Source organism: Pogona vitticeps, chromosome 2 (assembly GCF_051106095.1).
Source record: "Pogona vitticeps strain Pit_001003342236 chromosome 2, PviZW2.1, whole genome shotgun sequence".
NCBI lineage: Eukaryota > Metazoa > Chordata > Lepidosauria > Squamata > Agamidae > Pogona > Pogona vitticeps.
Genome location: NC_135784.1, coordinates 166,473,103 through 166,497,901, shown reverse-complemented (window position 1 = coordinate 166,497,901; position 24,799 = coordinate 166,473,103). Strand labels below are relative to the sequence as shown.

General features: G+C 43.5%; 2 protein-coding genes across 14 annotated transcripts in view; both read right to left on the bottom strand.

The window, feature by feature from the left end:
• HOXC4 (homeobox C4) overlaps positions 1 to 16,962 on the bottom strand; it is a 100,800-nt gene extending 83,838 nt beyond the window's left edge. For 3 of the 4 annotated variants that reach the window (XR_013541250.1, XR_013541251.1, XR_013541252.1), the window contains exons 1-2: positions 16,100 to 16,962; positions 10,563 to 15,443 (exon numbers count right to left, since the gene is read on the bottom strand). Coding sequence is in view for 1 of the 4 variants with exons in the window: in XM_020784473.3 (XP_020640132.3) it covers positions 15,091 to 15,443; positions 16,100 to 16,940 (1,194 nt within the window). In the remaining 3 variants the exon portion in view is untranslated. Of the gene's footprint in view, positions 1 to 8,443; positions 15,444 to 16,099 lie in introns of those variants that run through there. The other variant, XM_020784473.3, reaches the window with a different exon arrangement.
• Positions 1 to 24,799, bottom strand: part of HOXC8 (homeobox C8) — a 159,882-nt gene that overhangs the window by 83,838 nt on the left and 51,245 nt on the right. The gene's annotated exons all lie outside the window — the stretch shown is intronic.

Here is a 24,799-nt window from a genome sequence, read left to right as displayed (position 1 = left end):
GCAAGGAAGCAAGTCTCAGGCATTCACACATGCAGGATTTGGAGGGATTGGATTTAGGAGTGGTTGCCATATTATCTCTTCATCACTTGGATGGCAAAACTTAGTGAGGTCTTATCGGCATGAACGGAAAGATATGAGATGTAAAATATCACAAATAAAACTACTAGTGTGATGGAAATTATGGACAAGTTCAACAAAAACTCTCTCCAGCAGCCTTTCAGCTGCCACTCATTCAAAACGGACAAGACTCCACAGCAGAGAAATAAGCTGCTGTATGAACACCATCGAGATCGCCACTAAAACTTTCTTCCAAGATTGTTGAATATCAAGAGACAGATTGATCTTCAACATCCTGGGAAGTAATTTGCAGCGACCTGAGATTTGATTTCCTGCATCATCAGGGGGTTGGACTAGAGGACCCTTAGGATATTCCCCCCCCCCCCTTCTCTGATTCTAGCATATGATTCTAGCAGGGAGAGGAGAAACGGTGGTAGTGAGGGATGGTTTGGAATGAAAATCTGCTCACTCTTGGCTCGATCTCCTTCCAGAGGTTTTTGAACTCCAGCTTCCTCAGCCCCAGTCAGCATGGTCAAAAGTCATGGAAGCACTCCAACAACATCTGGACAACCACTGGTTCCCCAACTCCTGAAGGAGCTGCCACAGACTGGCTCCATACTTAACAGGCATGTTCCAGATGAACACACTGCACATAGGCTAATACTTCTTCAGACCCACAATGTGATGGGGACTTCCCACTCCAGAGTAGGACCCTTACCATGTGGAACTCAGGTGTACAACTCTTTCTTACCACTTCAGCTACAAACGAACTGCCTTCTCAAACATACAATTGTCTAACTAACCTTCCATGCATACTTGGGCATACACATATGTAGAATAAACTCTTACACAGAATGGTGCACACACACAAAATGCAAACAAGCCTGCACACTCTTTGTGTTTGGACTCTGATCTGGCCAAATGCATGGAGACGGGCACCTACTCATGCAGGACACACGACACCCATATAGGTGCAGAGATACTGGGACTGATACACAATTTCAGAGGTAATGCTTGGATTCAGGTTTGAGTGGCCTGAATCCAGGTGCAGACAATCACTTCTACATAAAAGAGACTGCAGGTGGCCTTTTTCTCTTATTCCCACCTCCAGGGAAATATGAGTCAACTTAACTCTATCTATGCTCATCAGGATGTTATTTTTGTTGTCCCATTGATTTAAGTCTGAGAAAATGAAGGAGGAGTTTCATTCACCCACTGGCACCAAGGTCTTTGGGCAAATTTCCAGAGGGGTGGCTGGGTAAGTCTACTCTGTTAACAGTAAAAACATCCTGAAGTCCAGCGGTAGCTTGAAGACTGATAAATGTATTATGGCATAAGCTTTTGCCAGCTACCCTATTGCGGATGCTGAGGTGCCATCCATGTAAGTAACTGTAATGACTAGATATAACTACAGCCAATTATATAAATATGCATTCAAGTTATAGGACAGGTAAGCCGCTTCTGAGTAGTAAACACTGGGAGGGCTGCCATCAGTAGAAATCACCCTGGCCACATATCATTATTATTATTACAGATGGATGTAATGTTATCATACACGTACAGTCTGCAGGCTATCTGACACAAGCATTAAATACTCGGGGTCCGATCCACCATCAAGTGCCGGGAGAAGTCTGAAGACTTTTCTCCTTTGCACTTCCAGCGGGTGTAGGCACGCTTAGCATATAGAGCTCTGCTGTCTTTCTACAGGTCCATTTCGCTCTTAGTCTGAGGGTCGACTCATCCTAAAATTTTGGGCTGAGGTGTCACCGCTTCTGGTCACAGCACAAGCCGCCTCAGCCGTTGCCTTCGGCAGGAGCAGTGGCGGCGTCCCCGTGCAAGGCCCCCGACTCGTTTTAAGTTCCCAGTACATGGCGAACTGCGTCTCGTGAGAAAGCGAGGGAGCGCTTGTCCCGGCGCCTGTGTTTAAAACCCGAGGTGGCGTTGGTTGCTATTATGAGCTCGTTTACTTGGAAAGACGTTAAGTGGAAAGACTTGGGGATGCTTTCCGAGCAAACACGTTGGGAAGACGACAGTGTAAAATGTCTGGAATCCCACACTGTTGTTGGAGGCCGGTAAACATGCTGTATCCACGCCTGCGAGATAATGGCCCCATGGATACAGACAGGTAAACACACACGTGCAGGCACCCACACAGAGGGCCCACCCAGATACAAAAACCACTTGTGATTTATCTTCCCCGGAGCTTTCCTGATGCTGATCCCCAGATTATGATTATTTTCTATCCATTTTAGGAAGAAGTTGTCTCTCCTGCCCAGAGAAAAGATGGTTTCCAGATAGAAGGGAAAGTGCTTATGTTTCAGAATGTGCCTCTGTGTTTTTTCTGCCCTGCGAGAATAAACATTCGCCCCAGTACGGCCGTATTTCTCCGGGTGTGGTTGGGGAAGGTTTCTCGCGGTGGAAGAAACCAACAGCAAGGCCGTTTTTCTCCTTTTCCCCCTCACCTCCCCCCACCCTTTAATAAAGGGGTTTGCAAAATGCGAGAGGGAGAATGTATCTCCCCCTCGGGACCCCCAAATGCTTCAGACCCATCCCTGATGTAGGAAAGTTCGGTTCGGATCAGGCGGCTTTTCTAGAGCTCCAGGCACATATTTGCAACAGGGACGGCGGCGGAAGGGTGGAAGGAAGCAAAATTTCCTGCCGCCTAGAAGACGGACTGGCGCTAACGGCGTTTGAGGAAGCTTTCGTACGATTATCGTCTGTAGCTGGCTCGATCCGCAAGCCAGTGAAGCCTCTTAAAATGGAGATTGCAGGCTGCAGTCCTATACACGGCGATCTAGCAGTTAGGCTGTTTGAGCCCAGAGTGGCTTACTTCAGAGTAGACATGTACACATTTGTGCTGTAAACCCTTCTTCTAGTTCAGGCTGCATTTACCGTCCGGTATACGCCAGCCTTCAGTGAGCGGGCTGAAGTCCAAACAAGACTGGGGGATTTTATTTTGTTTTGTTTTATTGTTAGAGCCTCAAATGAATCCGTAGATAAACAGGGCAACCGCTTCCCAAAGAAGAAGCACACAATCCAGGCTATTTAGAGACTCTCCAGGGAAGAATGTGATGTAGGTATTTAATTGTCTGGTTGAGATCACCGTCTCTTAAAGGCGGCTGCCATCCCATACCCACGTCCCTTGCAGTCGAATCCTACTGAAGTAATGCTGTGGGGCATGATGAGCGGGGAGGGTGACTTTTCTTGAGCTCAGCAGGACTCAGTTTGGAACAAATGTGAAAAATGCCGGCCTGGCGGGATCGCGTCCCTTTTCTTAGAAGTTATAACTGAGCTGACTTTCAACATGTCATAACTTCCGCTAGCCGCTCAAGTCTAAACATGGCCATTGAGAAATAGGCACCACCGAATTCAGTGGGTCTTGTTCCCAGGAAAATGTAGCCGGGATAGCAGACTCAGAATTACGGGCGCCCTCTTTGTTTTAAAAGAATTTTTTCTGGCCAAGTAGAGGGGACTAGTTTGCCCAGCTCCTTCTAACTCCGCGCCTCTCTTTCATCCCTCCTTACCGACTCTTCTTTTGGAGATAAACATTGCCGGCCACCCAACGGGTACAAGCGAAGCCTTTGTACAGCCCTCCGGATCGCAACCATTTACTGCGTTTCAATCCTGCCTCCCTAAACTAGCGCCTGCTTCCCGCGCACCCAAGGGCACACAAATACCGCTTTCGAGAGACAAGAGCCAGACCGAGAGACGTTCTGCAGGCAGGAGCTCCCTGCGTGTTCTCAGGCACTTAAAGGTGCTGCTAAATAAAGTTCGTACAACGTAGACGGCTGCTTTGGCAGATTTCACACCCGGTAGAATCCCAGAGACCTTTAGAAAATATAATAAAGTCAGGATTGGCTCTCTGATAGATGGCCACACATACACAAACATTCACGGGGAAACCTTTGCAGGGTCAGGATTACTACTGGAGGCGAGCACAGGGTGATCTCTCGATAGATATAATATCTAAAAGCATAGGTATAAATAGGGGAGTGATTGTCCACAGAGCGCCTTGAGAAAGGGTTAGCCAGTGTCGTCTCCTAGGGATGCAGCAAAAGTACTCTGCCAGTGTACCTCCTATGCCCTACAGAAGGCGTGTGAAGTGGCTGGGATTTGCCTCTTAGACTTATCCGCTAGAAGTAAATCTTCAATGAGGTGAATTCCCTAGGACTGAGTTCCGAGTGAGTGTATTTAGGATTCCAACCTTCAGAGACAACCCTCAGCCCCAGTGATAACACCACAGAAAAGACCAATAACCATAGAATAGCTTGGGGTAGGTGGGGGGAGACTTGGACACCTCACACAGAAGTGGAAAGAATGCAGGATTTCCTTAAAGTCAGACAGTTATAAACAGAAGAACCCGCCCGTTTTTTTCCTTTATTGAATGAAGTGACAGGGGGCAGCTGGATCTTGTACGTGGTCCAGCCAAGGTAAGGCTCCCTGAATTCAATTGTGCTTGAAATGCATCCTTGGACCCACCAAGATGTGACTGACACAAAGACGACCAGCTCTGAGGATGCCACCAATAATAATAATAATAAAACCAGTAAGCAAAATACAGTCCGATAATAATTAAAATCATTAAGCAAAATGCACCCCACGCCTGGCTGCTGAGATTCTCTGCAAAGGACATGTAAAATACAATCTGCCATACACGTAGCCTTGCATGAGATCAGACCCCAGACAAAGATTGTGGGCTCTAGTGCCGAAGCACGAATACATAGCTCATCCAACCTTCAATCCTCCAAAACTAAAATTTTAAATGGAGACCTCCCTACTTTTTTTTAACTTCGAAATAAATCCCAGTGAGAGTTGCAGAATCAGTTCTGAGACACCCCAGACTGTATTCCCAAGTAAATTCCAATCCAACCCTGTCCTAACCATATTTATTCACAAAGGAGTCCCATTCATTATTTCTGGAGGACCAGTGTTCTAACCCTGAATATTATTACCAGCAAGTCCCAAGGACTTCAGTAAAACTGGATATACAGCAATCTAGAAGATTCATGATGAAAATGTGTGTGGACAGTTATAAGCGTGACATCTGATAAGAGTTTTGTCAGTTAACTGGACTGCAGGCAGAGTGGCTAATTAGCTCCTTCCTTCCTTTTCTGAGCACCAATCTTTCTATTTGCACACCAACACACATACAATGTGGAAATGATTTTCATGTGCGTGGGTATTTGGGACAGGGGTGTGTGTGATTTCCAGGCATCTCTCCATCATGCAGACCCTGGCTAAAGTTTGGCTTCTAGTCTGGAGAGCACTTGCCAAACAAGTAAATTAACCTGTTGCTCCAAACAATTGTTCTGAGATGATGTCGCTCCCAACAGCAAGACCTCTCCTACCCCTATCAACCCTCCCTTTGTTCTGCTGTCCAAACTCAGGGTCATGACCCAGCTTAGAGTAAAGCCAACCTGCAAGTAAACATTTTAGTGGGCTTCTTTAAATATTTATTAGAATGGTGCTGGGTGGACACCAGTGTGGGAGGATCAGGCAAAAGGGGGTCACAGCCTCAGAACCCTTCAAGCCCTTGGAGTCAAGATAGTGCCCTGCTCTCCTGTGGATGTGCCAGCATTGTGGGGAGTTAGATGGATGGATAAAAGGCTGAGGCAGCAGCCCCTTGTTATGGGCACATGTTCATGTGTTAAGGACAGAGCCCTGGATGGATGGATGGATGGATGGATGGATGGATGGATGGATGGATGGATGGATGGATGGATGGATGGATGGATGGATGGATGGATGGATGGATGGACGGACGGATGGACGGACAGGCAGGTGGACAAACAGATGGTCTGAAAAATAGATAGACAGACTTGCATATGTGCTGGTGCTGTCAATTCTCAAAAATATTTAGAGGGCCTGCATGTACGGAAGTATCTTCGCATGTTTCAAAGTGTTGATTTGTGTATTTTTCAGGAATTATAGACCCGGGCATAGAATCCCACTGCCACCTCACCCCCATTCAAAGATATGTGTATACACAGACACACACAGAGACACACACATAGACACACACACACACACACACACGCACACACACACGTGTGCATATACACAAACACACAGTGAGAAAGAGAAAGAAACCTCTTTGTGGTTGTGCTTTTTCTTGCTTCAGTATTAGACCCTGTTACTCTGTCAGCACAGCTTTGCAGCAACGGGGCAGAGGGCGGAGAAAAATGAACTCCTGTTAAAGGCTGCCCTGTTTGTTTTATCAGGATAATCCTTAGGCGAAGGGATCCTTAAACAGAAAAGGGTACTGAGAAACGGGCATGGAGGGTGAAAAGGTAGCTGGAAGAGTAGAGGAGCAGCACTCAATGGAGGGCATGTCAGTGCTGACAGAGAACGGAGGTGACCGGTAAGGAAGAAAATGGAAAATAAAGAGGAAAAGATGGGAGAGAATGATCTGGGTCAGGCAGCAAGCTTCTCCTTGGGATAGTTTGCAAACTGAGTATTGGGGTCCCCTAGGCAGCCTAGGAGTATCCCCTTCCAGGCTGCAATCTTAGACCAACTCCCCTGTTAGCAAGCCACCTTGTAAGTAAGGGAACTTGCCTTTGAGTAGGCCTTCCTAGGGCTGCCCTGTTATTTTTCTGCTTGTTTGGGACATCCCCTTCCCTGAAGCACTTTGTGCAAAATTCTAGGCTTTTTCTGCTCTTGACCTCCTCTTCATTTACCTTCCTCACTGTGGGACTTGCCAGCTTGGCTCAAAGGCTAATTGTGGCTTCAAACCAGTACTTTCCATGACCCTAGAAATAAACCAGACAAGGGAGAAACCTGCCCTAACTGCCACTGGTTCAGTGTGAGCCCCCTTTCAACCTTTTCCAGTCAACAGCCTTCTATCTTGGCCCTTTCCTAAGGATGGACATTCCAATCCCCCCCAACTTAAAAAAATTGTGCAAGGGGAAGAAAAGTATTGCTTCACCGGAGTTCAGTTTGATAAGACCCAGGGGTTTTGTGGGAGGGTCACCTCACAAAAGGCCAAGTCCAACATTTTGTTGCCTTTAGACCTGGGCAGGTTTGGCAGGAGGCTTCGGCAGAAATAAACCCTGCTCCCTCCAAACCTTCATCAGAGGCATCTGTCCTGTAGTGAAAAGGGAATGTGAATGGCCACACTGATAAAAGGGATGTGGTGCGGATGCGAAGACTGGGACTTAATGGGCGCAGGATAGCTTCCCATTTCAAAACTTGATTTCCAGGCTCTTCCTCTGTCTTTCCCCCTTTCCTCCCTCTTGCCCAACTAGGAACAGTCTTCTTCTAGAGATGAAGTAAACTCTCTCGCTGGCTCTCTCTCTCTCTCTCTCTCTCTCTCTCTCTCTCTCTCTCTCTCTCTTGTGTGTGTGTTCTCTTTATAATTTGGAGATGTTCAATTTAAAGATTACATTGGCGGACATAAAATAGGAATTTATCCTGAGATTTTGAGCAAGGGACAGAGAAAAAGCTGCTCCAGTGAAATTAACATGTGGCTTTCCCTTCCTCCCTCTTTTCCTTCTTTCCTTGTTGCTCGTGGCACGAGAGGGAGAAAAATTTCACGACGTTCATAATTTACAGGTTTATAGCGGTTTATGAATGGTGTCTCGAGTGTGGATAGAGATAAATGGCTCCCCTCCTCACATAATGCTGGAACTTGGGGTCACCCAATGAAGTCGATTCACAGGGAGTTCAGGAAAGTGAGAAGGAAGTACTTCCTCTCTTTCTTTCTCTCTCCCCCCCCTTCTTCTCCCCATCTGCCTCCTCATACACACATGCAGGACAGGAAGAGATTATGTTAGGGAACCCGTCCCTGTAAGGTGTGAACATGGGCACTTGCCTAGAAGCCCTGGCCTGAGGAGTGGACACTTTCACAAAGTCCTATGAACCATGACCGGCCACTGAGACCCCCAAGTACTGTACAGAGGGAGGGGATGCCTCTGAATACTGCCTATAGAGAACAAGCAGAAAATGCTTTTTTGGCTCTATGCAGGTGCTGATCCAACGAGGTGATACAGGAGGTTGTTAAGGTTATTTGGGTCTAAGTATTTGATGTTGTTGGGTCCCTGTTATTCTGGGACCCACACACAACACGGGCATCTATGAAACACCCTTTCTTCCATTCTGCAACCCAGTCATGCTCATAAATGTGTGAATATTGTCCATATTGCATGGATGTATTTTTACCTGCTGGATGGGCCTCTTTTGGTGCCTGCAATGCTAATGTTATAGTTCTACAAGCACCCACCCTAATGACCAATGTGCCTAGCATAACTACTGCAATGTATATTGTCCTCTGACCGTTTCATTTCAATATAGGCAGTCCACACCACTGCCATCAAGAGGGTTTTTCCTCTCCATAACCTTTTGATGCGAATTGCACCCTACATTTGCTCTTGTTTGTTTGGAATAAATAAATAAATAAATAAATAAATAAATAAATAAATAAATAAATAAATAAATAAATAAATAAATAAATAAGGCAAACACCTGAAGAATTAATAAAGGAATGAATAGTAAACTTTTTCCCTCTCTCCTTCTTTCCTTCCTATATTCCTCTTTTTAAAGCATGAACTAGTTACCTAGGTCATTTCCCCCAACTTATCTTATGCTTTTGGGTTCTTCTTTTATTATTATTATGATAAGTTTGGGGAAATGGCCTAGGTAACTAGTCCATGTTTAAAAAAGAGGTATATAGAGAAAGCAAACTAAAATACCAAAAGAAACACTCCGAAACAAAACTAAAAAACCCACCCCCACACCAAAATACCAAAACAAAACAATAAAAAACATACCTACTTAGATAAAATACAATGTTGGTTCAGAAAGAGGGGCTATTTAGTTTCCATAAGGTTTTATTGGCTCTCCCATCTCCTATAAATAAAGTTTTGTCCAGGTTTTTTCTTTATATATTCAGAGGACACAAATTATTATTATTATTATTATTATTATTATTATTATTATTATTATTATTATTATTATTATTATTATTATTATTATTATTATTATTATTATTATTATACAAGAGAAACCATCTGTATGACATAAAATGTAAGTGTGCATGTTTGTAAGAAACAGAAAAGGGGGAGGGAAGAAAGGAAATAAAAGAGGGCAGCATTTTGCCAGAAATTGTTAATGCCATTAACATGAGAGCTGTTGGCTCTTTGCAAGGAAATACTAGTCTTTCACTAAAGTCCCAAAATGTTTGGTTTGGTAGCATGCCCATCAAAATAAATCAGGGCGACAGATTAGGAAGTACATAAAACTATATCTCTGGGTAATGATATACGAGACCACAATAAATATAAGTTACATGTTGAAACTGCTGGCAGTTATGGTTGGAAACCCGTAACTCATTCATTTAACCCTGGCGGAATATTTGTCTTTTAATTACAATTAAACTACGTACTAGACCATGTTTTTACCCCTTGACTGCATGGGGAGAGGGAGAGCAAAGAGAGGAACTCCAGAAGTTAAGAGACTGCAAGAGTCAAGGGGACATAATTTGCTAAGTGGCATTTTAGGAGACGAAGCTACGCTGCCTTACCCTTCTGTTCCTAAAATCAAGAGTTTTCTTTCCAAGCAGCCTTCAAAGCCATTGAATCCCACAGAAGACGACTGATTTTCCTCAGCCACTGGGAAGTTTCTATTGCCCATTTTGTTCACCCTGGTATAAAAGAGGGAACATCCTAATGCCTTTTTTTATGGCCACCTCAGTCCTTGTGAAGTGTTCCCCATACGGCTATTAGAAGAAGCATTTGTTTCCACGGCATTAAAGCATATGGGCTCCCAACCCTGAGCCAAACTGTAGATAACTTCATAGGTTACTTCACACAAAACCGGGAATTGCCTAGGCTCCATAAGCATACTCCCAAGTCAATCCTACGGGATTCAGAGTTTTGGGACAGGCTGGAGAATAATTCCAAACCTATATCTGACCCTGAATTTTAAAAGGTAGGTGAGTGGAGGGGAAAACAGAGGGAAGAAGAGTACAGTAGTGTAACCCCAGAGCAATGAAATCTAGACAAGTCAACAAGAAAGAGAACTTTGTTGCCTTTCCCACTGTGTGGCAAGGAAGGGACACAGACATGTGCATCAATGCTGGCAATGCTAGTAATACGACACCAAGGGAGCCCATGCGAACAGAACTCCACAGGAGACCAAGAGAAGCACTAAGATCAGGTGGCACACAGGTCCATGGGCTCTGAAGTCATCCTAACCCGTTGGCTGGTGTTCCAGGTAGTGACCAGAGGCTTCCAGTCCATTTTGATCACCTGTCTTGCTCCCGGTTCAAGATAGCTGGCTGCCAGGTGATGTTCAGACCAGCGGTCCCAGAAATAGCCCCCCCACCCCCACCCCATTCCTGTTTCTGCCAGAGGAGGTAGTCCTCAGAGAGCTTCTTAGCCATCTAAGAGAGTTTTCTCCACCTTACACTTTGACATTAAAAAAAAAAACACATGCACACAGAACTATAAACTGCTTTTCCCCTCCCTAAAATGTAATAAGAAGAACTTTTAAAAACGCAAGATACTTACTTGGTGTTCGGGAACTTTGCTCTTGCCATAGAATAGCCAGCTGGGAAATCTTCCAAGCTGTGAGAAGGCGGGAAAAGGAGAAGGGAGGCTTGGCCGAAACTTCACCCTGCCTTCTTTTCTCTGGGGTTATTTTGGTGACAACACAATGCGATAACACGCATTGAATTCTGTCCAAAGCCCACTCTCCCTGCCTCTCCCCCCCCCCCCCAGTCCCCAGTTTCATCCCCTCCCACCCGGCTCTCCATTACTGTGGTAAATTTTTGACAAAGAACCTAAACAGTGGCGATGCCTTTAAATGTGTGTAGGGCGCACAGAAGGTACACGTTGGGAGTCTTAGCTCAGGTCACGAAGGGCTCCGAGGTCAGCCTGAGTGGCTAGAATACAACTGCTGGTGTAGAAAAGTTGTCCTCTGCGTGAACCCACTTTCCCTCCTCCCTTTTACCCGAACTTCAATAAAGTACCCTTCAGGCTCCCAACATGGAGGCGTCAAGAAGCTGAGAACCCAAAGAGAGAAAGAGAGAGAGAGAGGAAAATGATGGGGGCAAATGATGGGGAGGGGAGCCTGTTTTGCATCTCATGACATCCCCCCTTTCTTTCTTTCTTTCTTTCTTTCTTTCTTTCTTTCTTTCTTTCTTTCTTTCTTTCTTTCTTTCTTTCTTTCTTTCTTTCTTTCTTTCTTTCTTTCTTTCTTTCTTTCTTTCTTTCTTTCTTTCTTTCTTTCTTTCTTTCTTTCTTTCTTCTATTTTCCTCCCTGCCGCCTGCCTGTATATCTCATTCATAATCTCCTTACCCTGGAAGAATTGTGTCATGGCCAAGTCTAAAGGCTACATCACGTACTAAAGAAACACATTCTGGTTTAAGAAAACATTGTAGAAGATAAACAGTGAAGTGAATCTGAGGGAGAAAAATGAAATAGCAAATGGGGGGGCAGGCTGTTTGTGTAGGGGGGAACTACTGAAAAGATTGTAACAAATATGTATTTAAATATCATCCTGCTGAGAGTTTCATTTGACAAGAGAGAGAGTGAGTTGCATACTATCTCATGGCAAAAAGGACTGATGTTCCCCACCCTCTTTCCGGGCTTTCTAGGCAAACAAAGAGCAAACACAACACAAAGTCCCATCATATTCTGTCCCGTAGTCTCACAGACTTTCAGTTATTATTGTTCCGGTGGTGTGTGTCCATGCCTGGGCATGGCTGTGTGTTTGCATGAAACTTTTTTTTTTTTAGAAAAGGAAAAGAAAAAGAAAGAAATCTAATTTAGTCATACACAGACTCACCCAGTGTTCTCAGGTCGTTCTCACTGGGAACTTCTGTAATATTCGGTTTAACTTTTATATCATAAGGACTGGGCTACGGTATAGGAAACTGGGTGCTAAATAAAACTTGTTAGCCTTTAAGGTGCCAGATAACTTTTTTTCCCTTGGTTTTGCTTACTCCCTAGGAAATTTGAGGAGAGTCAGAGGATGTGTCAGAGGGAAAGAGAAGGAAAGTCAGGAAAACCAACTTTGTATCAAAGGGTTGTTTGGATGGTAACGCCACTATTCCAAACTTAGGACCTTTTAGCCCTTTGCTCTCCTAATCTGATGTGTTTATGAGAGAGAGAGACAAACAGACAGACCTGAGGAGAACCTAGTTTTGTTTTGCTACAATAGTAGAATAGGAAGAATAAATGTGAACAACTTGCTCCTTGCACTGAAGAACGGGTAAATTGCTCCTCCACATGGAAGAACGTACTTGATGGATTTGGTCTGGAGCTAAGGTTTTTGCATGCTTACTTCCCCCCCATAGTAGATCCCGCTCTGTAAAATGATGCTTCCTCAAAAGAAAGTGTGTGTAGGACTGCAGCCGTAGAGACTACTATTTCACCCCCTCCACTTGACCTAACAAACTGAGGGTGAACAAGTAGGCCCGATAGTGATAAGGAAACCTTCTAAGCACTTCACAGCACAGGCACACACCCAAGAGGCACGATTCACCCACCCCCACCCTTTGCTTTAGAAATCTGGAATAAATAGCTCCATGCCTAGCTATTATGCCAACAGTTTTCCTGATGCCATGTAACCCAAAAGCAAGGTCGTCATATGGTCAGAATGTCAGCCAAGTAGCACAGTTATCAGGCAGAGAAGCCTCTCCTGCAGAATGACTGACCTCCTCCCCCCCCTTCTTGGGCCACTGGTTTCTAAACTGAGCTGGATCAAGCCAATTATGCTTCATCCTGGCCCATTTAAGATCAAAAGAAGCCCTAGATTAACTTGACTGAGATGTAGATTGCTCCCACAACTTGTATACTACACTCAGTCACTCCCTTCCTCCTCCTCCTCCTTTCTACCAGGGATGCTGAAATGATTATCTTAATGAAAGCCTTGGCGGTTGGTGATAAACAAAAGCAGTTCAAAAGCAGCTCATTTCAAAGCTCTTTTCTCTGTTCCTTACTTTCCCAAAAATCTTCCTTTTCCCAAAGATTATAATTGTGCGGTTGACTCTGGATGCTAATATCAGTACTACAAGGAACTGTGAAGGCTTAGAACTTGGCTCACAGATCCATCATTCCAAAGTACAGTGCTCAGAATAATCTGGATTAACTATATTGTTTAAAATCATCTAAACACAACCTAGATAACACCCTTAACTAGTTCCTCTTTCATGAAAGTCACCAGAATGCTCACAAAATGCCACCGAACGTCATGAAACAAGGCTCCAAGGAGAACTATGAGAAGCCCAGTCCAGGCAGATATGTTTCCACTGTCAGGACAGGACAGTGGGACAATATGTATGTTTTTAAAAAGCACTTGATAATCTATCGGTCTCTCTGCCCGTCTACCACTCACGCAGAACCACCACCATAACCTTGCATATACAATGACACTAAACAGTGTTCCCTGTGCAAACACACGTCTGCCACAACTCCTCCCCACCACCCTTTCTGCTTCCCCCAGGGAAGTAAACAAATTTCTGATTTGCTCCAATGCCTCCTCTATAATATCTAGATCAACGATGGTGTTAATGTTAGCAATTTGTTCAAACTTCTAGAGTAGGGGCCCATTTTAGTTAAAGCAGTTTTCAGATAGTGGAAGAAAGGAAGGAGGGGAGAAAACACTCCAGAAATAACTAACTCAAGAAATGGATAGGAGCTCACATATAAAAAAAGAACAGACCCAGGTTTTTTAAAAGAGGGTACACCAACAGTCCATATGGGCACCCAGATAAAACATGCACAACTGATTTAACTGGAAGTTACACAGGGACAATTCTGCTTCAAATAAAGTACATGTTGGCACCTCCAAGAACAAGGCTTCTCAACAGTCTCTGAGCTCAAACACGGCTCCATTTTGTGATGTCACAAAGGGCTCAATCCACAATCCCTAAAATCAATGGCAGATTGGCCATTGGGCTTCAAGTGACATGTACCACGCATCAAAAGCATATATTTTTTTTTTAAAAAAACCCAAACAAATAAAAATAGCCATATTTCTTAAACTTAGCTGCAAATATGTCCCAACAGCTCAGGAAATGTGTGTCACCCTCCCCAACACACCAGTTTTCCTATTTTAAGAGGAAGCAAAGAAGCAAAATAACTCACCAGGCATTCCAAAGTCAATCTGTATGACATTCACTGTTGTTGTTGTGTTTTTTTATTGAACACGGGGACTTTCACATATACACTAAAACTCTTTTATTGCAAGTTTACAATGATCGTGTCAAATTGTCAGTCCAAAAAAACAAAGAAACAAAAAACACAAGAACCACGACAAAAAAAATCTAACCACTGACACTTTTCAACTTTCCCTCTTGTTCACTCCTCCTCTCTTTTCTCTTTTGTTTCACAGAGTGAAATAAACTATAAGTTTGTCAGCTTTCCTACTAGCTCCTGTGCTGTCTCCTCCTCCCCCCATTTTTTTTAAAAAAACCTTTCCCCACATTTATACAAAAAAGAAAGAAAGGGAAGGAAAAGCCCTGTATGGTCCTTTTTTTTTTGTTCTCCATTTGTAAACGCACAGAGCAAAATAACTGCATTCTTTCCTTGCCTGTGTAATTATTAGCATATGCCCCGCATTTTCATCTAAAACAGAACATTTAGCTCCCCACCCTAACATACTCGTTCTCTCTTGCGCGCGCACACACACACACACACATACACAGCCACCCATCCTTCCATCCCTTCCTTTTTTAAAAAATAAATAAAACCCTGAAAATGGCGCTTTAAACAAAAAACAGAACCAAACCAGCAGGTATTTCACCTGGCCTCTCATGCTTATAAACACATGCACCTAAAGCCTGAGACCTAGCAAAAAGACCTCATTCTTTTGTGTGTATGATTTTTTTCCCTCCTTCTCTGTTTCTTTTCATTTTTTTTCCTTTTAATATATACACGCAGGGGAAAAACTACAAGGGGGAGAAAAGAGAGAAGAACCAAAATATATAGATATATATTAGATTCTATAAATAATCAGAGTCAAATTTTTGTACGAGGGGGTGTCTGTTTGTTTTCTCTTTCCTTTTTTTGTTTTTGTTTTGTCTGGTTTGTTTATAACCTTGTAATATCCTCTGCTCGTTGGTCCTGAGATGGGGTTTGCGAGTGTTCTTCGCTGGTCACCGCGTTGGAAGCCGCTGGCATGGAGCTGGTGGAAGGATTGCTAGGAGCCGCGGATCTCACTTTGGTATTGGGCAGCCGGTGGTCTTTTTTCCATTTCATCCGCCGGTTCTGAAACCAGATCTTGATCTGTCTCTCCGAGAGACACAAGGAGTGGGCGATTTCGATGCGCCTCCGCCTCGTCAGGTATCTGTTGTAGTGGAACTCTTTTTCCAATTCCAAGACCTGCTGTCTGGTATAGGCAGTCCTGGATCGCTTGGGCTCGCCTCCATTGTAATTGGGGTTCACTGGAAAAACCAAAGATTAGCATGAATACGCGGAGGGGGAGCAGAGAGAGAGGGAGAGAAAGAGAACGACAGAGAAGGAGAGCGAGAGAGATGCACAGAGGGAGAAAGAAAGATCTCCAGTGGCTCAGGGGAAAGAGGGAGCGAGCGAGCGAGCGAGCGAGAAGGGGGGGAAAAAGTCATCAGCTAAATGGGTTATAAAGAACCCAAGACTTTCTCTCTCTCTCTCTCTCTCTCTCTCTCTCGTATTAAGAAGGGGTTTCCCCTGGCTTGAAAAGAGCCTGAATTATTTATGCACCCCTCGCAAAGCCTTTGGAGTTTCACACATACATAACCGAACGAAGCACATGGCTGGGGCTGCCCAGACTAGCTTGGCTATAAAATTTATGGTGGGTGTAATTACCCGCTCGGAGTCGTAAATCCAGCTCAATTGTGCTAACCCAAAGACTCTCGTCGAAGGCAAAGGAGGAGATAGGAGAGCAGGAAGGGAGCGAGCCAGGGCGAGCATGTGTGTGAGAACGAGGGAGGCAGAAGAGGGAGAGGAGCGTGAGGTGGAAGGGGAAGGGGGGAAAGCACCCGAGAGAGAGAGAGAGAGATGGGGGGAGAGAGAGAGAGATGGGGAGAGAGCGCGAGGAAGAAAGGGAGCAAAAGTTGCCTACCAGTACTGACGTGGATTTTTTTCATCCATGGATAAACTATGGGCTGCTTAGTGGCCGTGCTGCTGGGGTGCTCGGGATTTTGCTGGTTGCAAGCTGGAGGGGCTGGGGACGGAGAGGTGGCCGCGCTGGCGAGCGCCGTTTGGTCACAGAGCTGCGGTGGCTTCTCGGGGAGATGGTGGCCTCCCGGTGGTTGTCCATGGCCCCGTGGATGCGCTGGGGGGTTGCCGGGACCTTGAAGGCTGGCACAGCTGTACTGCCGCTCGGGGTAGCTAGGTCGCTGTGGAGGAGGAGGAGGAGGAGGTGGTGGTGGAGGTGGAGGGTACAATTCCTGGTGATGATGCTGAAAACTGGACTCCCTAGTCCGGCTGTAATATTCCGGACTGTGGTCTGGGATGTAATTATTTTGCGAATATTCTTCGCATGGAGGAAATTTCGGATCGATGTAGTTAGAGTCCATCAAATACGAGCTCATGATCATTAATTTCTGGAGTGGAAAATAATTTTTCTCGCTTTGTCGTTTTTCTGCTCCATAAAACCCTCCTACTAGCTGGCGACCCCGTAAAGTTAGTTTCACCATGTGACTATTTGCGCCAATCACGCCAGCCGAGCTAGTCCCCGGATAAGGAACCAAAAGCTTATTCAAAATGTATCCAATTTGTGTGGGTGTGCGAGGGTGCGTGTGTTCTTGTTGTTGTTGATGATGGTGTGGTCCCCTTAAACTCAGGAAAAGTGTGTGTAGCGGGGAGGGGGAGGGGGGAGAGATAGGAACCAGACAGAAAGGTTCCTTCCTTAATAAGGCAACGTCAATGTACAGAATATTAATAGCAGTAAACTCATTCATTTGGCAAAGAAAGAGTATGTGGTAGAAGCTACTGCATCATTCCTTCAGCCACTACCCGCCCCCCCCCCCACGCTCCCCAAGGTACATAGCAAGTCCTCTCTTGTAGACAACCAAGAATTAAGTCAGCTTTAAAGAGGAAGAACAACCATCTTTCCATCGCAGGAGTTGAAGCGTGCTCCAAATTCTTGTTTCACCTTAAAAGAAAGCTGTGGGGAAAGCCCCCCCCCCCGCCCGCACTTCTCTCCATCTCCTGGTCCCGGTTAGTATCATTGTCCGCAGATCTCTTCCCTTTCCACCAGCCCCCACCCCCTCCAATCGGAAAACTAAAAGGAAGTTCAAGATCTGTATTCTGATTGTTTGAAGAAGAGAGACAAAGAAGCCAGGCTACCTGGGAGGGAGGAAGGTGGGGGGAAGGGTAATATGCAAATCACCTTGGCGTCCTTTGAAGTGAGTGTTCTAGGAATGCTCATCAACCTCTACTTCAGGGCGATTTTAGGTCCTTTTCGATAGGAAATGAGGGCTGGGAGAATTAAATGAGGAAAAGTTGTCTTCACCCAGAGGGGAGATGGACCAGATTTTCAATCTGAACCTTCGGGTGGGGAAGGGGAGGTTTAGACGGTGGGGATGGGTGAGAAACACGTCGATAAATGGTTACAATTTCTGCGCGGGGGCGGGGGGGGTTAGCCAGACAAGGTTCACCTTTGTTATCCTTATGGAAATAAACAAACACATCCAGCCTGAATATTGGTGAGTAAGATGCAAGGAATATAGGTTCTCATTCCCATAAAAAGAGGTGGGCATTGTATCCTTTTCCTGGCCAGAGATTCGTGTAGGGAGCATAAAGTCAGTCCAGAGCATCTGATTTCATTGTGGAATTAGGGGTGATGGACAGAAAAAGTAGGATGTGTGTGCCTCCCTCCCTCCTTCCTTGTGCGTCCCCATATGCCATGTAAACAGACCTCTGGGTAGGTTAAAGGAGCTGAGATAGGAGGCAAACATTTTAGAGAGCAGCTATTGCAGTTAAGGGCTTTATCTATAGCTTACATTAAGAAGATGGGGCACAGAGAGTCGGATTAATCCCTTGTACTGCTTGATAACAATTATAGTTGAAAATCATAGCTTGCAGGGCATTGCAATATTTTACTTGATAACAATAAAAGTGACACATAAAGTTAACTGTTTATGTTTTATTTATTAGACTAAATGTGCCAGCGGTGTCGGAGGCTCTGGGCTGGTTGTAACAGTTTTTATGGGGCTGTAAAATGCCATAAATCAGTCACTTGAAATGGTTAGGTCTCTCTCTCCCTCCCTGTCTCTCTCTCTCTCTCCCCCTCTCCCTCCCTTTCTCTCTGGCAAGGGCTTGTGAAAGCTCGTGTTTGTCAGGACTGCTGTTCCTTCTTTCTAAGAAAAAAGTAATAACTGTGGCTTTTATGCTCAAGAGCATACTTCACCTTCCCCATTATTATTATTATTTATTCAAGAACTCGCTGTCACCAGGTCTCTCCTTCAGTTCTGTCCATTCTTAGGCAAAATATGTTTGTGTGCGTGTGTGCCTTTTTAAAAGAAACATTTACAAGCACCTACCCACCACCTCAGATATCTGAGATTTTAATTACAACATCTGCAAGGGGAAATCAAAGAAAGCAGAACATTAATAAGGTCATGGTATCCTCCATGTACTACCCTAGAGATGAATCTGTGACTTAGATATTCACACAGATTCAATTTTGGGTTTGTAGAAGTAACTGGAGAATATGGCCTTCCAGGTACTGTGAGAAGGGAGAGATACTTACCTCCCCCACCCAAAAAATGATGTTCCCCAAGGTTGCATTTCCATTTTCATGGATGGGTTGGGGGTGGGGAAAGATGGAGGAGAGAGCAGCTGCCAAGACTTTATGAAAAGTCGTTGAGCGAGTTAAGCTGTTTCCAGATAGGGCATGAATATTTTTAACAGGTTCTATCAAAATGGGATCCACCTTCTCATCCCTTGGGGAAGTGGGCCTCAGAAAAAGACCTCCGTCTCTGTTTTGGTTACCCCTTAAAATGAAAGCTGTCAGTGACCCTTCTTTTACTACTTCAATGCTTTCTTCAAATACTTTGTTCAAGCCTATCTTTGATCTTTTCCTAAGAGTTCTTAATTTGTAATCTGTTTTTTGTTTTTTAATTCAGTGCAAGGGAAGGATCCTGTATATGTAGAGAACATTGCCAATTTCCTTGCTGGTTGATGGATCTCCTATCTAAAGATGACAAAGGGCAGTTCATTGTGAAAGAAAGGGGAAAAAGGAATGAAAATGTTTTCTGCTGAACTCCAGACTAGGTGTAAAATGGCATTTTCAGTCAGGCTAGGTTTACAATTCCTACACCTAATTCTACTCAACCTGCCCATTCACCTGCTCACTACAGAAGGAGAATTTTGATATTTTGTATGCAAACTTAATGGGAATAATACCCAGCTAAAATGGGGCTTCATGCCTGTTTGTGTATGAAAGAAGAGAATGATTTATTTCTATTTGCTGTTTTACCTTCAAATCAAAGAGCATGGTCCAGAAAAATGTTACTACTTGTGGACTGGAAAAAATTGAGGCATATCCTATTGAAAATTACTGTTGTTACCACAATTACTATCACTATTAATATGTATTAAACTCTGGGTGAGTTGTGAGAGTTTAAAATACCTGTATCTCTTTTCTCTCACACACATTCTGCCTCTCACTGACTGTGTGAGTTTGCATTTCCCATTTCTGATATTTCCTTATTCCAAGAAAAGTAAAGATTATGATTTAATTAACATTGGTACGTTTCCTTCTGTTCTTCTATTGTTACTACTGCTGATGCTCATGGTGGTTCTGCTCCTCCTCCTCCTACTGTTACTACTGGGATGACTAGCTGTATCTCAATATCATATTCTCTAATTAATATGTAAGCCCCATTGAGCTCCATGAGACTCACTTCTGAATACACACACACACGCACGCACACACACACACACACACACACACACACACACACACACACACACACACACACACACACACACACACACACACACACACACACATTTTATGTAGGTACTGAGTCCAACCTTCATTGACCCCAATGCAACTTCAAAGTTCTTGACTTTGGATGAAAAATGCCAATTATGGGTGTTAGCAAAATTAAAATGCTAAGGGAGGGAGGAGGGAGGTTTACAAACAGAAGCAACAGTCCTTGTTAGGTCCAAAGCTTTACTGAGCACAATTCTTCCCAAAGAGCTTCCTGAGTCCCACTTTAAGGATGTCCCAGAGTCTTGGGTCAAGCAATTCCTTAGGTACCTCACCATTCATAGTTTGGGAAGTCAATCCACCAGTTATAAATCTACCCTCTACAGCTACTCCCTTAACTGTTACTCTAAAGTCCAAGGAAGAAAGGAAGGACAACTTTGCTCTTCCAGTTGATAATTCATATGAAGTAAAGTTGCATTGGGTTCAGTGATGTCTACCTCCAGATGAGGCTGCAAAGAGAGGCAGTGAGGTGAATGAGTAAGTAAGAGACGAATGTGGGATCAGGAGGTACTGTTATTTGGAAGTAATTCTTTTCAAGGGACTGACTCCCAAATTAAATATGTATAGGATCCAGAGTGACGACACAACAAGATCTTGCCTATGGTCACCTGGAAATAAGCCTTTGCCAGTTTTTCTCCAGGGTTCTATCTTTTCACTTAGATAAATCCTGTATATACTTGTGCCATAAATTTTCCTTGTTATATTAAAATTTATTTTCCACAAGAGGATAGCTGCTCTACTTGTTTATTTCTTTTCATACCTACATTTTATTTTACATGATCTCTGGATTTTTTTTTAGATGTGGATTGGTCCCAAAAGTTTATTATACATCCCCTACCCCTCCCTTAAAGTCTATTAAAAGTGGGAAGGCAATCTTGTTTTCTGAAGTATTTGGGAAGAACTTATTTTTATTACCTCTATCAAAGAAGGCTTTAAGGATGTGCGGGGGGGGGAGGGGAATATTAAGTGGGACTCAAACCTCTATTGTTTCTGTTACATGCCTCCCACCATTTCACACTGAGCCTCCTTCCTTCCTTCCTTCCTTCCTTCCTTCCTTCCTTCCTTCCTTCCTTCCTTCCTTCCTTCCTTCCTTCCTTTTTTCCAACCAATACAACACTGTGGGCTAAACATTATTATTGATATACTTCTTTCTAGTGACGACTGCAAAGATAAATAGAACACCTCATTGAAATCCTTTTGACTCTTAATAATTCCAATCCCAGCCAAGCATCGGGTTGCAAAACGTGTATCTCTCTGGTTACCATTTTCAGGACTGTTTCTGAGTACAAAGCGCCTCCTTGACATACTGAAGAAAAATAAGTGCTCATTGTCCCTGCGGATTCATTGTGCAAGCGATTACCATACTGACCGCTTGGTAACCTATACCTCTAGCCATTTGCAATCTGTGCATCTTGGACCAAAATAAAATTGGGAAAAATTGGAGGGGGTGGTGGCAGGGATGGGGGCAGAGATGAAGGACCTCATTACGAGGTTTTACTGTTTCAGTGTTTAAGTCAACTTAATGATCATGATGCTAATGATAATCACAAAACAAACCTCTTGCCATGAACGCAACATTTTAGTTGTTACACATAAACACATGCCTCTGCTCCTCTCAAATATAAGCGGGGGGGGGGAATCAAAATTTTGAAAACCTACCACAGGACGATGCCCACGGACAGCTCCCTGCCTCCTCGTATGCTAAGTATTACTCTTATAGCTTGGGTGATGATAAGAATTGGGTGTCTATAAGAAAATTCAGCTAAATAAGTGAATAAATGAGGGGTTTTTTTTAATTACACTCCTGATAAGAGGAGGAATTTGAATGTACCTTAGAGCAGAATTCCTCCATGAGCATTCCAAAGTCAATCGTGTGCCTTCCACACACTGATCAGTTTTGGGGGCCCTCCCTCAAAATCTGCAATGGTTTCCCTGTTAGATTAATTTTATAACTGACGTCAAAATGTGAATCCTACCCTTCCTAGGTCAAGATAACCATCCTCTAAAAAGTTCAGTGAAGCGGGAAAAATCTTTGCTGGAAGGTCGGTAGAAAAACAATCTTTCGGCCAGCCGACACCTGTATAGAGCTGGTCCCTATTATCCTGTATAATATCAAAGAATTAATTACCGTTTCATTAAGCACCGCAGCTTGTAAACATTAAGTGCCACGAAATCATTCCGTGCTCTCCCCTCCTCCTCCCCCCACCAGCACTCCCCGGCACTCGCCTTTCTCCCCCCTTGTTCCCCACAATGCAAAGGGACACGTCTAATTTATGTAAAGAAATATGCAAATGTTTAATTGATTTTTCCTTAAATCTGTTCTCACTAAAAGTAATGAGTCGGTGCGGAATGATTTCAATAACCAAAGCACCAGAAGTAACACAGAGAGAGGGACAGGTTTCATTGCATTTCAAGAAACAAAAGTGTAAATATTTATCCCTCGCTTTTTGAAACATTTTAGACTATTTTCCCCATTTGGTTGAAAAAAAAACATATATATGCACGCGCGCACACACGCACACACACACAAATCGCTTTCTCTCTTCCACAAGCACCCCTGCCCCCACGCCCGTTTACTCCTCCCCTCCTTCTCCCAGGAATTCAATTTTCTTCAAATCTCGTTGAAAGTGGCTTTTTAAAAAGTGGGCGCATTTTAATATTGCTTAGACGGCGTGACCTGAATTTCACCTCAACTGTTTGACTTGATCCAATAGGTCACTGCCAAGGAGTTATTGATGGGGAACCTCCATTGAAATTTGTCTCCTCGCAAATGGCCTTTAGATCTTCTAGCGAGTTCAATAACTAGTTATAATGTAGAAGGAAAAAAATGAAGCCCAAAGGCAAACGAATATGATGTTTCATTTTTATGCTGGAGAAATTGTTGGTTTTTATTTTCTTTTCCCTTTCCCTACCCTTATCCCATTCAGTACCACCCACCCTTTCCACCCCTTGGAAAGAACAACAAAAATATAGTTTGAGCAAAAGGGCATTTCTCTCCCTCCGTCCCCCCCCCCCAACTCGGCTCTCTCTCCCTCCCTCCCATCACCCTTCTGGATGAAACTACGTTCAAATCTATATTGCAAATCAATGTATGGACGTGAGGAGTGACTGGGGAGTCTAAGTTCATGGAACTATTAAGACTGACCTATTGCACAACTTCAAACTACACAAACACACACATTCTCTCTCTCTCTCTCTCTGTGTGTATGTATATATATATATATATATATATATATATATATATATATATATATATATATATATATATATATATATATATATATATATATATACATACACACACACATACACACACACACACATGTATGTATGTATGTGTGTGTGTATATATATGTATATATACATACATACATATATATGTATGTGTATATGTACGTATATACATACATATACATACATACACACACATATGTGTGTATACACACACACACACACACACACACACACGTGTGTGTGTGTGTGTAGGAATTAAAGTTTTATGTACGATTCTGCATTTTTTTCACCTGAATGGGAAAAAAATATCTACAGCAAAATTTTTCTTTCCTTTTCTTTTTTCTTTTAGTTATGTGTATTTGGGGAAGTTTAAAAGGGATGAAGATAATATTGGTGACTTTCTAGTACAATTGTTGGCCTTGTCAATCCAAAAGTAAGCCCAGCGACACTTATTCCTAGGTAAATATGCATAGAATTACTGTATAGTCTTGATTTCTCTACATACTGCACTTTGCTGTGATTATTCAGCACCACTGTCTATCATTACATTTCCTCTCCTTCATCGTTTGTTAGAAACCTTTGGATCCTGCTCCCCACCCAGCAAAAAGCTGAAAATAAACTTTCTTTCTTTGGTGTTAATTCAATGGTTTATTAATATGTAGGCAGAGTGAATGAGTCCCTCGGTTGTCAACATTTGGAAAGGGACTGCCTTTTCTATCAGTGCTAAGATTTATGCAAGGTTTTTAAGACCCAACAATTCAGAGGGACTCACACTTCTCCCTTTTCATTCTTTAATAATCCTGATCCTAATGAAATTGCCTTGTGCAGGGGCAAAGAGAGTGGCTTATAAACACAATATAAGACTGAGAAGAGAAGAGATCTTAGTTGTCTGTTAGAAAATCCACTGGAAGACCTCTAATTTACAGGAGGCATAACATTCATACATATTCAGATAATTTTGCCTATGATGCCACAGAAAGCTTCTTTAATAAACATAGTCCATTAGGAGTCAGAAGGTCACCTTCTGGGGCCCAGTTACAATATTCAGGAGGGCGATAATGGAAACTTGCTTGATAGGGTTGGTAGGTTTGATTTACATCTCACTGTAAAAGTTGTGTCTGAATAAATGTGTCAGTCTTTCAGCTGCCTCAGGACTCTGTTGTTTCTTGTTTTTTGTTTTCCAGACTGTGTTGTTGCAGAAAATACTTTGAGTAGTGGGTGCAATGTTGGTGCTAAGGACATGTTTAATGGCAGAAGAATTGGTAGCAATGTTGTGGTAGAGGTAAGAGGGCCATCAACATGGAAGTAATCATTTCTTTTCTTTTGGGTTTAAAGATGATGGAATGTCTTCCTTCTGTCACTGGAGAAGACAGGCATCAGAGGGGATGATGGATGCAGGCGTGTATGCCATGTCCCACCTCTCTCAGACTGAGAACGGTGGCCCTGAACATGTGAACTGCCTCTGTTGTGGAAATGGCAGGTGAAGTTAACATTCTTTCTCTGATGTTAGGCCCTTAAATAGATTGTGCAAACTGCCTCTGGGATACCGCATCTGTTCACTGAATGAACAGTAACTGTAGGGAC